The sequence below is a fragment of the Dermacentor albipictus genome, chromosome 3 (genome assembly GCF_038994185.2).
Source record: "Dermacentor albipictus isolate Rhodes 1998 colony chromosome 3, USDA_Dalb.pri_finalv2, whole genome shotgun sequence".
NCBI classification, from domain to species: Eukaryota; Metazoa; Arthropoda; class Arachnida; order Ixodida; family Ixodidae; genus Dermacentor; species Dermacentor albipictus.
In genome coordinates this window covers 77,268,648-77,282,975 of record NC_091823.1, presented here as the reverse complement: position 1 = coordinate 77,282,975, position 14,328 = coordinate 77,268,648, and the positions used below count along the sequence as shown (strand labels likewise).

The 14,328-nt window shown below is 42.4% G+C and overlaps 1 protein-coding gene across 3 annotated transcripts in view; it reads left to right on the top strand.

The window, feature by feature from the left end:
* Positions 1-14,328, top strand: part of LOC139057416 (cell adhesion molecule Dscam1-like) — a 336,268-nt gene that overhangs the window by 131,990 nt on the left and 189,950 nt on the right. For all 3 annotated transcript variants that reach the window (XM_070535634.1, XM_070535633.1, XM_070535632.1), the window contains exon 3: positions 5,556-5,712. In XM_070535634.1, coding sequence (XP_070391735.1) covers positions 5,556-5,712 — 157 coding nt within the window. The remainder of the gene's footprint in view (positions 1-5,555; positions 5,713-14,328) is intronic.

Sequence of the window (14,328 nt, the reverse complement as noted above, 5' to 3'; positions counted from 1 at the left end):
AAATTGCCGACTGGTGTAAACAGTGGCAAACGGAAATAAATGTTTCAAAAACTAAGGCTATAGCTTTCACTAGAGCTAGTAACCCGAGGCTTTCCCATCACTTTACGAAGGACATTGGTATTGCACATGCACACATAATAAAATACTTGGGAATTCATTTATCTTCAAACTTTTCATGGAATCAACACATCGAAGCGATTACTAGCAGCACGTGTAAAACCCTTGGCTACATCAGGCGTAACCTTTACTCAGCAAACAAGTTCACTAAATTATTATCCTATACGAAACTGGCTCGTTCGAAAATGGAGTACTGGTCTTTCATTTCGAACCCACATGAGTCGTACCTCATAAACAAGCTCGAGTCAGTCCACAACAAAGCAGCCCGCTTCATCACGTAAAATAACTGTGGAACGTCTAGCGTCACTAACGTTAAAATATCTCTAAATCTCCTTTCTCTAGAAAATAGGAAGACTGGCAGGACTCCCCTCCCATTTTCACAAGCTTTATCACAACAGGCTGCCTTTCAGCGCATGCCACGTCAGGCTCGCCCCATCGTATCGTCCCGCGCCTTGATTATCTCATTGAAGTGCGGCCCGCTCTTGCGCGCACTATCTTCTATAGTCACTCGCTCTCTTTCTCGTGATATATCACTGGAATATGTTACGAAATGAAATCGCATCCGCCCTAAGTCATGATGATGTCCTATCAAAACTAAAACACTATTTTAGCGTACTCACGTAGGGTTCTCTTGCTCATTCATTATTGGTATCAATGTGGTCTTGTGCCCTTCTAATAATTTTTTTCCTCACCATATTTTGATGTTTGTGGCGCAATTTGTTTTGTTTTAGGTTAGAACAGAGTAACTTGTAGTCCATAAAAGTTTCTCTGGTTGTGTTATTGCATTGCTTCATGCAGTTTCGCCTGGCATGTGTACCTATTTTAGAAAGCATTTTCCTTGTATGAAGTAACCAAGTAACGTTGATTTTGTTTTACACCGACTTTAATGCTATAGGCATTTTCAATGTTTAGGATGTGTCATTGTAGTGCTCTTACGGTTTTTATTTTCGTCCCTGTTTATCCGCTTGTGTTCTTCTTTTTATTTGTGCATGCATTATCTGTTTAAGTGCGTGTACTGTAACTGTCCCTGATTTATTGTAGCAGCCCTATGTAATGCCCGTATAGGCTTTTAGGGTACTAGAATAAAATAAATATGTCCTTGACAAGTGGTCTTGTCGGCAGATGTTTCCTTGAAAGCTTCTCTACAGTTCGCTGGATAGTTTATTGCGTGATTTTGCTTCGCTCTCTAAAGATATATTTAGCGAGGCTATATAATACTGAAAATAGATTTGTCCACTTGTTGGAATGATAACGTGCAGAGCGCAAAAAAAAATAATGGAAAGCCACGGTGCAGACATTATTTGGCATTTAAAAAGTGCAAAGAATGGTGTAATTTGAGAGTAGACAAATTCATACGTACAGTCAGCACAGCCGCAACACCGTGGAGTACTCCATCATATAGGCACTGCTTCGTCCTTCGCAAAAATGGCACCCGTACGCTTACTTGTGCGCTGTCACTACAAGCTGTTCGTCTACGCGAGAGGAAGGAATATGTTGGCGTTGAACATGCTTGGAACAGCGTGGCAGGACCGCGGTAAATGTGCACAATATTTAATTAAGAATACGGCTGGACCTACTTACAAATATCAGTGCACCGTGCAGAAGGGGATACGCTGGGCATGGAGGGATGGGGCCACCATCTCCGCTTCCAGCGTCTATGCAACTCTCATTCTCGCCTGTTTCTCTTAAAGGGACAGTAAAGAGAAAAATTATTTCTTATGCAACGGTAAATTACACTTCTATGACACCAAAAACACCACTCTTACCACGATAAGACGCTTGGTAAACCAGAAAAAGCGCAAGAACGAAAGACGAGTGGCGATGCCTCCTTGAAGTTCTCGCACTTGGTCGCTGGGGCGTCATGAATTTTGAGGGCATCTTCTACGGCCTACTTAATTATATAGAGGTACAGATTGACTACATCGTGTTCTAAAGGAACCAAATATTAAACATGGCAACTTTCTGGAGCCTTTACTCAGCCAACGCGGCCCTTATGCGAAAACATACTTTGGCATCCCCGACGTCACACTGACTTACCGGGGTCGTCGTTTCGGGGTTCGTGGTAAGCAGCTCGAACTATTCCGTTCGTACTTAGCCAACAGGACTCAGTCTGTGTACATTGGCAATTACCATTCATCTCCGATCGATATAAAATGTGGTGTACCTCAAGGCAGTATTTTAGGTTCTCTTTTGTTTAACGTATACATAAACGATATTGTTCGTACTGACACAAGCTCAAAATTTATCATATATGCCGATGATAGCACTATCCTACTCTCCGGAACTGATGAATCCGATCTAGCGTCAAGACGTAATCAGGTCCTTGAAAAGCTCTTTTTCTGGTCAAACTCTAACTGCCTCAAGATTAACCCAGCTAAAACCAAGGTACTTTTCTTCCGTGCAAAAAATAAAGTAATTAATTTAGAACAGGATATATACTGCGGCGGGCACAGGATCGAAATTGTCAGTGAATATAAAATTCTCGGAGTAACATTTAGCTCTAATCTCACACGGGATTCACATGTTGACAACTTATGCAAAAACCTTTCAATGACCACAGGAACTCTATCACGTTGCCGTGCAATTCTCCCTGTGGAAGCCAAAAAACAAATTTATTCTGCATTGTTCGCTTCCCATATTAATTACTGTAGTCTCGTATGGTTGACCACTAAACAAAGGAATATTACAAACACTTGTTTATTACAAAAGGAAGTTGTTCGCAATATCGCAAATATCGATTATTTAGCTTCCACAGAATATTATTTTAGGTTTACAACATTATGATATAACAATATATGTATGAATTTCGTGTTTTGCGTTCATCCTATGTGTCTTCACCCACTTCTAAAAACTTTATTAGCACAATAGCACTGCTTCAGCAAAATACCAATGTCAGTACACGTTCTCTTGACTTTTGGATAATTCGGTGTTTCCGCACTTTTTACAAACTGCAGTCTTTGAAATATAATCTTCCGTTAATCCTAAGCAAATACAAAGATATAGTAAATCCCAGACTAGCATTACTTCAACAGCTCTTTTCTTAAAAAAATATCATACCTACCACTATTGTCGTGAACTACGTACATTCATAATTCTTTTTTTCTTTAACAGAAGCTAAATACTCCTGTGTCTGCATATGTGAATTCTTATATATACATGTATATGTGCATATATATATATATATATATATATATATATATATATATATATATATATATATATATATATATATATATATATATATATATATATATATATATATATATATATATATGCTTCTGTGTATAATGTGGTATTATGTATTCTTATTCTGATGAACTGTTAGTTACTGTTCCAAACATTTTTGTTTAACAGTTCGACATTCACATCGAGGTCAAGCCCTGCCTTGAATATGGTGTCCGGGCCTCTGTCAAGCTGCAGACCGCAGCTTTTAGCCCTGTCAACCACAAAACTTGTTTTGGAAAACAAAGAAATTGAATTTGAATTTGAAATTCAAATACAGATACTTCGACCTCCATTTTCTCATCTAATAATGAATCTATTATATTGAAATGACTGTCTGCAGGGTTCGCAAACAATGTTTTGTTAGATTCACCTGATTTATTGTTTCGCTTTAGTGTCCCTTTTGAGTACGCACCCATTTTTGGTTTCAGAGGAAATCTGGAATGAATCTTCAACAGCTGCTATCAGAACAGCTGATCTCGCTGGGCAGTTGAAATCTTAGGAGATGCTGCCGCCGCCTGCGCTGCAGAGCTCCCCGCTAAATGACGACAGGGCGCAGAAGGGCACCTTTAAGCTGTGTTCGCACCCATGATTGGTCGAACACGCCTGCAGCTTCCACAGTGATGTACTGAATTACTCAAGACACAGTACATAAACACGATCCTGACTGCAAGCAGAAAAATTCTTATAAACGAATGCTGCTGCATTTTTCGCGTTACTGAGACGAAATTCTTCGCCCTGTACATGCCTTTGCATTGCACAAAAAAAAAGGGATAGAATAAATCTTAGCAACTGGCTCTTAGCCAGAGAAAATGCTTATTTTTTTTCTATAGCTTACAACCTGACTGCCGTTTGACAAAGCTGGTCACCGAAATGGCCATGAGCGAAAGATAAATTCATTTTCCAGTGCAATAAAATTTTTACTTTGAGCGCCATAATAATAAAAAGAAACTTTCGAAATCCCTTTAACAAAGTCCGAGGGCTAGCGATGCTAATACGGCTCATATTATTCGCATGGTTTTCCTGGGAATACAAGACATGGCTTCTAATCGCACAAATTTCTGAAGACATATTGCGCTTTCTTCTTCTGAAAAGATCTGTGAGACCGTTTAATTTAGTGCTGGTGGGCTTGCCTGGATACTTATGTGTATTTTACATGTGTACTGCTGTAATTCTCAGCATTTCCTATTTCGTTTCTTTTTCTCAAAAAAAAAAGAAAGGATGTATGGACGAATATGTAACTGTTTCTAATTTCAATTGTAGAATGGGCGCTGGCATGTTTTTGATATGTTCAGTGCTCAGATAATGTTCGCATTGTTCCTACGTGTATTTTTAGTTCTTCCTATTGTATGACTTCTAAGGTGTTCAGAACCTCTGTCAAGTGAATTCATTAAAATGTTTGTTGAGGATTTAGTTTCATCCAAGTGTCGAAGATGGTTAATGGTCAGACCACAATAAACTTACCTAATCCCAGTGTTGGTGTAATGCAGCCTCATAACTGATTGATCACAAATTGGAGTTTCTCTTTCTGGGAAAGGCATTCTTAAAAGAGAAATAATTACATTGCGCATTGAAATTAATGAACAATGTGTTCTGATAACTGCGCTATGCTAAAGTATGTGATTATTATTGTATATGAGCTATATACTGTGACGCGCACGCTGTTTTGCTTTTCGCCAGATTATCGCGTAATTGTGGAAGTATCCCACGACGACAGACACGCCTACCACATTCCAACCTATATCAATACTTGGCACTGTGGGCTGAAAATCAGAATACGGCTACGCTAGCACTAACAAAGCTGATAAAGGAGTTATTTAACTTGTCCGCAAGCGCATCTACTCTTGCGAAGTACGTTGGCGAAACACTGGCGACATGTGGGGCAGCAACAGCGCTAGTACCTCGTGCCCCAGAGTTTGATCGTGACAGCTCGCAAAGTTAACACAGTAGTGACTTAACATCGTGATATTGGCTGCTGGGGTAAAGCACTGGTGGTGACGCAATCGTTAACGTGCAGTGCTTCGATTGCTTTCCTTTGACGAGAACACTCGCGGGACACAAAATGTTTTTCAAAACGCATTGTAGTTAGTGGGAGATAACGTCGCAGGATGCCGTCACCAAATTTATTTTTTTTTCTACTGCCACCCACGACTCCGGTGGACAGGTTATCTGTAAACTATGCACAGGTCAAAACTGTCTACGCTCTTCACATGCAGGTTCCGGGGCTGCGAGAGACGCGTGCCGACGGCTCACTCGTGCTTCCGGCGTTCGTCCCGTCCCAGTTCCGGCCGGAACTGCACTCGACGACTTATCGCTGCGTAGCCTCGAACACCGTGGGACTCGTGAAGAGCCGCCTGGCGCACGTCCGAGGAGGTGAGCACGATCGTCGCTTTAACTAGAACGGCTAGAGCGTGCCTGACAAGAATGAAGCGAGAATGCTGGCGGGCTTCGCCGCGCGCTTTGGAGACGGATGGCGCAAATGTAGGCCTACGTCACTCTTAGAAAAATATGTTGCGTCAGTTTGTCACAACGCTCGCCAAGATCTTAGTAATCGCAGGTGTGCTAGCGACCCAGGTAGCAGCATTTAGTACCCAAATGAGTTGGCAGATAAATCCAGCAAAGCTATAGGAACAATTTACAAAGGTTTTAGTAAGACTGGGTAGCAGTGGCACAGGTAGTAGTATTTTCTACCCAGTAGGTACATAAAGCTAGCAAAGCTAAATTAAGAATTCACTGAGACCTTAGCAGCCATGGCTTACCATGGCTCGGCTAGTAGCATGTACTACTCAACGGAGTTATTAGCGGGGATATTTTGGGTTACGACCGGTAATTCTATGCCCAAAAGATAATTACATCACTTACCTTCCAAAAGCGTAGCCTAGTAAAGGAAAAGCTATAAAAGAAATGAAGCAGATATCACGCAGTGTGGATACCCATGTTATGTGAACCGTATGGATAGTAGCTGCCTGTATACCCGGAATTCTTTGGGATTATGCAAAGAGTTACCGGGTGGACCGAGGTCTCCACGAAACACGAACAACTATGTGCATGACGCGAGCATGTGTGTGACGACAGCAGCAAGACGACGGTCTATAGTTGGACGCATTTCTACTCTATTCGTTCGAAGCGAGCTTACGACATGCCAATTGCTGCGTTTTACGTAGCTTCTGGACGAGCGCAAGCAAGAAAAACATGAATTGTGACGTCTTCAGCGGCTACACGTGTTAAGCAATCTTGCGTACCTATGTCTATGTCATGTGGCGTATGTTAAAACAAAGTGGACCTTGCGCCATGGCGATAAAAAGTAAAAAAAAATTCTTCGACTTGGGCCGATCATGAAGGTGATGCAGCGTCGAACACTTTCTGCGTATAGTGTTTGCTGCTACGAGGAAAGTATTGGGGAACGTAGGCTGGCCCTGGAGGCAGTTAATTCTTACAAAGTATCTCAAAGTGTGGGCTATCACTAACAAGCTAGTCAGCTAGCCAGCTTCTCGTGCCAAAGCTGGCTAGCTAAATAGCTAGCCAGCTTTGGCACGAGAAGCGCTTTTCGTGCGATAGCGGTCCAGTGTTAAGAGAATTGGGCTGCTGTACTTCAGCGGCTAGAGCTGGATTCCACTGTCGGTTATATGCATTACACGTTACCGAGGCCCGAAGTGTAGCGAGAGAAAAAGTATCTACCCACGGACGAACAGTATCGTGCGTGGAATGAGGCAAAGAATGCTTCAAATTAAAGCGAGAACAGAGTTGCCGAGTGGTTTAGTTTTATATATAAACGCCATCAAATAAGGATACACAAGCATCATAATCGGCAGGAACGTTAAGTATGTTGATAATTGTATCGCAAGGAACACATATTAACAGCTAAAAACGCACAATACAATGACCGGGATACTTCATGACGTGCTTTAAAGAACGACCTTATGTCTACAAAGCGAGGGCGCTCACGTAGTCGAGCTGTGGCAGGAACACGCGTTTGGTCGTCCGTTTCACTGCCTTGTTTTGTGCCATTCCGCTGTTTTGACTCCGACCTTATCGGTATAAATAAGGCCCCTTTAGGTGGTGTCGTGGAGCACTGATCGCCTATGTATTTGTATAACTTAGCACAGTTATGAACCTGAATTTTTATGAAGTAATGTCTGCACAAACGCGTCGCCAGGAGGTAACGTACATAACTGTTATTCACTGCACTTCATATAATTGTCACGCTGAGGCGACCAATACGCAGCAAAATATAGCACAGGCAAGACGAGGTAGTAGCGTTTTTGAAATTGACTTACGTGCACCTGTGGATCTCTTGCTCTTGTAATTGGCTAGTAAAAGGTTAGTAATGGTATTTTACACTACTCCACCTACTGAGCTATTAGCTTTTTAGGAGCTTGTAGTCCCCAGATTTGTTATAAATGTTCGTGACTACATCACTCCCTACTAAAAAAACATAAAACATGTTATATATATCCAATTAATATCATATGACAAGCGGGGCAAACGAGTTTTTATGGGTGATCTTATATGTTTCGTATCGGATTACTGGACATGGCAGCCATGGGACATATCCATTTCTCATTAGGGCTGTTCGGCATTAGCTCCGCTATTGCGTGATAGGTTTTAAAGTAGATTAGTTAGGAGATACATACTAAGGGTATCTTTTATTTACCTATTATTTGAATATCGCTATTTCTTTCTATAATAATGGCCGCATTTTTAAAATTTATTTCGCAAGAATATACGTAAGTATGCTCTTTCATAATCCTCTTTTGAAAAACTTGCCTCGATTAAAAACGAATGACTTGTGTGATTCCGACTTCATATTACACGCAGCTTTAAATTTGATAGAACACTGATTGCTGCCAAAAGCCTGGCAAGTCCTCCCTCGTGGGTATGAGCCATGTGTTGAATAACACAACTACATAATCGTGACATGAGAACAATAAATGAAGAATGAATATCGCGTAGACGAAAACTGCGTGCAAAATATTTTTCCAAGTAGTTGCAATCCTGACTGTATGTGGAAACAGGTATCCTCGGTACAGCAGTAACTCTTTTCGAGCCTGCCCACGCGTCTGCAAAGCGCACCTTCATCTTCTGACAGAAGCTAACGTACGTGATGGCCATGCGGGAATTATAATATACAACCATTCAGCCTTTTTGCCGCCAATGTATCGCACTGGAAGGCCTTCGGGTGCCTTCATAGCAGTTGCAAGCCTAATAGTGCCACGCGGCCATTTCATACATGTTGAAGCAGCCAATTTTTTCTTCCTCTACCTACGTGCCGAAGGTAGGGGTTACCTCCTGACCGCACGGGGCAGATGTTCACAAAAGTTGAGATTCCCAACTCACTTGTCAGCTATACAAAATGAACCAGTAAAATCTTTGACTGGCAGACAAGTCCGTTTCGCCACCACTCCCTTTAAATCCGCGGGCTCGTTCGACCAGAACGCAATGACATATTAAATGTTACGTAAGCAGCGCCGGCTCTTTGGAGCGATGCATGTAACGGAATGCACCGGGAACAGGCACAGAGTGAGCTACGTCCGAATCTGATTCAGTTCGAACGCGTGGCCTCGCCACCTATCTCGTTTCGCAACAGCTACAACGTTTGCGCAACGCGCAGCCGAAGCACTTGGCTGCACAGATGGGTCGCGCGCGGCCTCACAACACGCGACGATATCCATGAAGCTCCGTAGCCAGGATTGACAAATGTGCTATATGTCGTTCCGTATTCTCGTGTTTTGTTTTTTAAGTTTTTGGTCGTCAGCAATAAAGAAAGGTGTACGTTATACTACTCTCAGTCTCCGGCCATTTGACTGCAAAGCTAGTACGACTGCCTAACCCACTCGCCGAAGAAAAGGTAAATGGGCTGGCAATGACTCATAGGATGAAAGAAATATCATCGCGAGCAGTTGTCTAGAGCTAGTACTATGTCACCGCTGTTTCTTTTTCTAAATTTTTATTGAGCATCTAAGCTTAACGTTGATTGAGTGCACTCCCTTAGCATTTGTAATAGCGATAGTATATATGTCTGGTTCTCCGTGCAAAATTTTGATTAGCAAACTTGCTGCGAAAGCTTCATGTACCAGTTACTAAAATTAAGCTTTTCAAGCGTAAGGAGCCTTTTACAAATCAGCTTGGCGATACTCGATTGCGATAAGTGAATTTCCAATATCTTTAGGTAGACAAAACTAAACTTCTCCTCGTGGCTACATATGCTAAAAACTTGCTCGTAAAAGGGATTGACAGCTGCCGTATTCTTAATAATGTGACGCCACAAAAAGAAAGAAAGAAAGAAAGAAAGAAAGAAAGAAAGAAGGAAAGAAAGAGCGAGAAAGAGAAAGAAAGAAAGAAGGAAAGAAAGAAAGGAAGAAAGGAAGAAAGAAAGAAGGAAAGAAAGAAAGAAAGACACTTGATATTTTTTCCCATATCTAGACAGGGCTAATCCTACCCGGCCGTCGTCCTGTTATCCAATTACCGCTTCAATGAAAGTAGAGTTTCTTCGTTGCTTATTTTATTTTGTCATGTAAGTTATCGCTTCGCAGTAGTCTCCCTGGCAGGGGAACGTGTATAAACCACGTGACTATTCTCCTCAACGCTTTGGAAGCGCCGAAGCACGCCTTCATCAATTTCTGGTCGACGTGAGGAATAGTGTCATCACGTACGTGCGCCGTTTAGCACTTCCTATAGCGCCCTATAATACCATATGGCGCTCGGCGTACCATGAAACGGGTACCAAGCTGCAATACAAACAATGCAGCGCGAAAATTAAACGTCTACACACACAGAAACACACACACACACACACACACACACACACACACACACATACACACACACATATATATATATATATATATATATATATATATATATATATATATATATATATATATAGCTGCGCTATAGCTGGATGTTGTCGCATCCGCCTTCCAGTGAGGAGGGCACAGGCCAAGTTCCTCATAATGCACAACTATGTGATGTTTAAAACCCTGTGCATAGATTTTACGGCGCATATGACATGCTCATTGTTTAGCTTATAATAACGCCGGTGCTTTGAACATTTCGTTTTTCTTTTGGCCCGTGAACATGGTAATTTCTTCGGACTAAGTCATGCCGTAGGCTGCTGCTAACAAGCAAGACGCATACATGCAGCTTCTTTTGAACGCTTTATACCGTAACAGTAGCTTCTTGTAGGCACTTTTCTTGTAGAAGTAAAGTGACGTTTTTCACATATTCTCGTTAAATCCAGCAGTTAACACAATGTACGCAAGGCAAGAGACGAAGAAACAATGTTGGAACTAGCAACTGAAATATACTCTGGGAAATTACGAATATACCCTGAGGCAGTCCTGCAGCACACGCGCAAAAAAGCCGCCGTAAAACCACCACGAGACGCCTGAGCTAAAAAATTGGCGGTGGCTCCGCTCGGCTATGCCAGGATATACGTAGCGACAGCTAAGGCATAGCATGGTTAGCCTTGGTTAATCTTGATTGCAAGTCCAGGTTAGTCTGGTTGTCTAGCTATGTTGCGGCGTTTAGCCAGTCGTTCGGCACGCTGTTCGTCTGTTTCCTGGGCGATTCATTTCCTCTTCATCTCGTTCCGATGTCGATTCCAGGCCTCCTCCTGCTTATCAGAAGTGTCACCGTCCTTACTACCACCTCAACTGTGGTTGCGGCCCACGCGAGCTCTCCTTTTCAATCCTCCGACATATTATCAGGCATGCGACGCAGCTGGCGAATGGAGTGGAGACGAGCGCAACGACGAGGAACGCGGTTTGATGTCATACCAAACGGCGGTGGCCGAAAGGCGCGACGCTGCACAGCGGCGGAACACCTGTGACTCGGTGTGACTAGAGGCGCATGCGCAGTAGTGAGTGGGGCACGAGAGCGAGAGAGAGAGAGAAATATATGCGGCGAAGCGCGCGTTGTGACGTCATGTGCCTCCTCGGAGCACCGCCACGGCTAAATGGCAAGTTCGCGGCCAGTAAAGCTTTCGCTTTAAAATAAGCCATGTTAAAGCATAGAAACAGTCACTTAAGGACCTTGTTTTCTTGACTCACGTGTCACCGTGCCTGGTGATGGGGAACCTCTCATGAATATCTCTCTCCGCCTTTGTGCTTCCGTGGCCCAATACGCTGGAACTTCCATACAACGCGGTGCACCCGCACTGGCTGTCGTGACTCGGCAGGTTTGCACCACTGCATGTTTTGTTTATTGCGTGATAAGTTTGTCTATATTTTGCCCATGTTGCTCTAGCACGTGGGCGCAAGCTTTGACACACTCGCTGTCCAACTGTATGGGGACCTTAGCTCTACAAAGCCACAATATGCAGCTTTTACTCAGTTCAGTTTCAGTTTCAGTTTATTCGTCATTCAAAAAAATAAGTAAACAACAAATAGTATGCAGACGAGGGTCCCAAAGTCAATGACCGCCACGGGACCATCGGTTCTAAAAATAAAAAGAAAAAATATGTGTACAAAACATGGGTTAAAGCAGCAAATATAAAAAAGTACAAGGAAAACAAATGAAAGCGCGTAACGCAATACATTAGTAAGCGAAAACAAATAAAAAATTACGTATATCAGCAAGCATAATTATACACAGAACATGTTATAGGACATGAAACTATTTACAATAAGAAATAAAGAATCTTAACTCATGTTTGAATACATTCAAAGATGACGTTAGTTTAAGTGAATGGGGTAGGTCATTCCATATATTTAAAGCTGAAAACAAGAATGCCATTTTCCCATAGTTTGTGTTACATTTATGTAATAAAAAGTTGTAATTATGCGCAAACCTAGTGTGGTTGGTATTAGTGAGTAATTTGTAGTCCACAAATCCGTAAGGAAACTGTTTGTCAAGTAATTTACAAAAGAAAACACTTAGATGATACTTAAACAAGCCAGATACAGGTAGTGTAATGTTTGCTTGGAGTAGCGGGAGAGCATTTGAGTAAAAGGAACTGTTGGTGATTATGCGAATAGCCTGGTTCTGTATGTGTTGAATAGACGAGAGATGGCAGTTATACGTATTTCCCCAGGAAGCAATACCATAGGTGATATGACTGTGAATGAACGCAAAGTATAAAGATAATAATGCGTGTTCTGAAAAGAATGAACGTGATTTTATGAGAGCTCTTATGTCGAAAGCTGTTTTCTGTTTAACAAACGCAATATGATCAGTAAATTTCCAGTGAGAATCTAATTTTATGCCAAGGAACAAAACACAGTCCGCTGCAGGAATAAGGTGACTGTTGAGAGTTACTCGGGGGAAAAACTGCACGATCTTCTGCTTTGTTTTAAATGCCCATGCACCAATTTATCTATTACACATAATAATATTTGGGGTTTTACGTGCCAAAACCACTTTCTGATTATGAGGCACGCCGTAGTGGAGGACTCCGGAAATTTTGACCACCTGGGGTTCTTTAACGTGCACCTAAATCTAAGCACACGGGTGTTTTCGCATTTCGCCACCATCGAAATGCGGCCGCCGTGGCCGGGATTCGATCCCGCGACCTCGTGCTCAGCAGCCCAACACCATAGCCACTGAGCAACCACGGCGGGTATCTATTACACATAAAAAAGTTCATTCATTCATTCAGTTGTAAGCAGCGGAGAGGCACTATCGGCTGTGATCGCCGGTGTACAAAGCATGTCTCTCTACTAGGGCTTCAATAGGATTGTTAGCTATCAAACTTTACAATTGCTAGAATGCAGGGTTCACCTAGTGCATTACAAGGTAAGATCCGAAATTTGCTCTCTAATATTCTACACAAAGATAACACTAGGTATGTCGCGACACAAGGGGCACCAGAGTGTTAATTATTGGAGAAATTCAGAAGCACTGCGCTGCAGATACAGCAGTATGGCGTAGAAATCGCATTCTGACAGTTCTTTTACAGCAAAACTGTTTATGGCCAGGCTTCCGTGCTTTCTTCTTGTGAGTCAACAAAAACTATCATCATCAGCAATGACATATCCCTTTCGTAAGGCAGAGCACACACTCACACACACACGAGAGGGATGTATATAAATACGCAAATGTATATAAATAAACGCGTGTGCGCACTTCCCGTCACGATCACCACCGACCGAGGCAATAAATGTGTTCGTACCTTTGTTCAAAATTATGTGTCACCTCTGTGCCGTGTGCTGAACAACTTCGCTGGTCATCCGCCTTCCCAGAGAAGAATGGCTCATGATTTTTCAATATCTGCACAAAATTATCATAAATGGTATATATATAGAAACCAAAGGGGTGACTGCGTTGTCAAGCTATCAGTTTTATGGATCAGGCTTGATAAATAATTTATCAGCCTTAATCAGGTTGATGCAGCTTGATGAGTTGTAACGACACTGACATGTCGTTGCATAAAACTACGTTATGCTCGACCATTCGGCCCTTTCATTGGTTGAACTCATGTACCTTTGTTCTATACTATATGACGCTTTACATGGCGGATCGAACTACATCCTCTCAGCTGCCAACGACCTTGAACGCTTCAATCTTCAGGCTCCTTTCATGGAAAGTGTTGGTCAGAAAACTGAGTCAACATTATTTCTTCCGTGTGAGATTTCCGTTCGCTTTATGTCTCACAGGCACTGCAATGCGAAGGTGTGAACAAAAACAAAAAGCAATGAAAAACTAAAAGAAAATGGAGGAATAGCGGAGCATCGCAGCATTGGAGAAAACTTGTCTTTCCGCGCAAGAAATCATAAGGGGATGAGCACAGCAACGCTAGAAGAAAGAAAAGACCACCTGGTGGAAGATACAACACCTGTTCTATCGAGTCAAGCATCTCAGGTATGCGATAGAAAACAGAAGAGTTTAGGACGATGAGCTAACCGAGACGAACGGTCAGAAAGCCCAGAGCAATATTTACTCACAAAGGCGCAGGCCGCGAAGAAACCACAACAAAAATGACAAGAAAAGAAATCAAAGGTGGGGCGTCCGGTGAACATGAAAGAATTGCACGGAGCATTTCGAAAGATG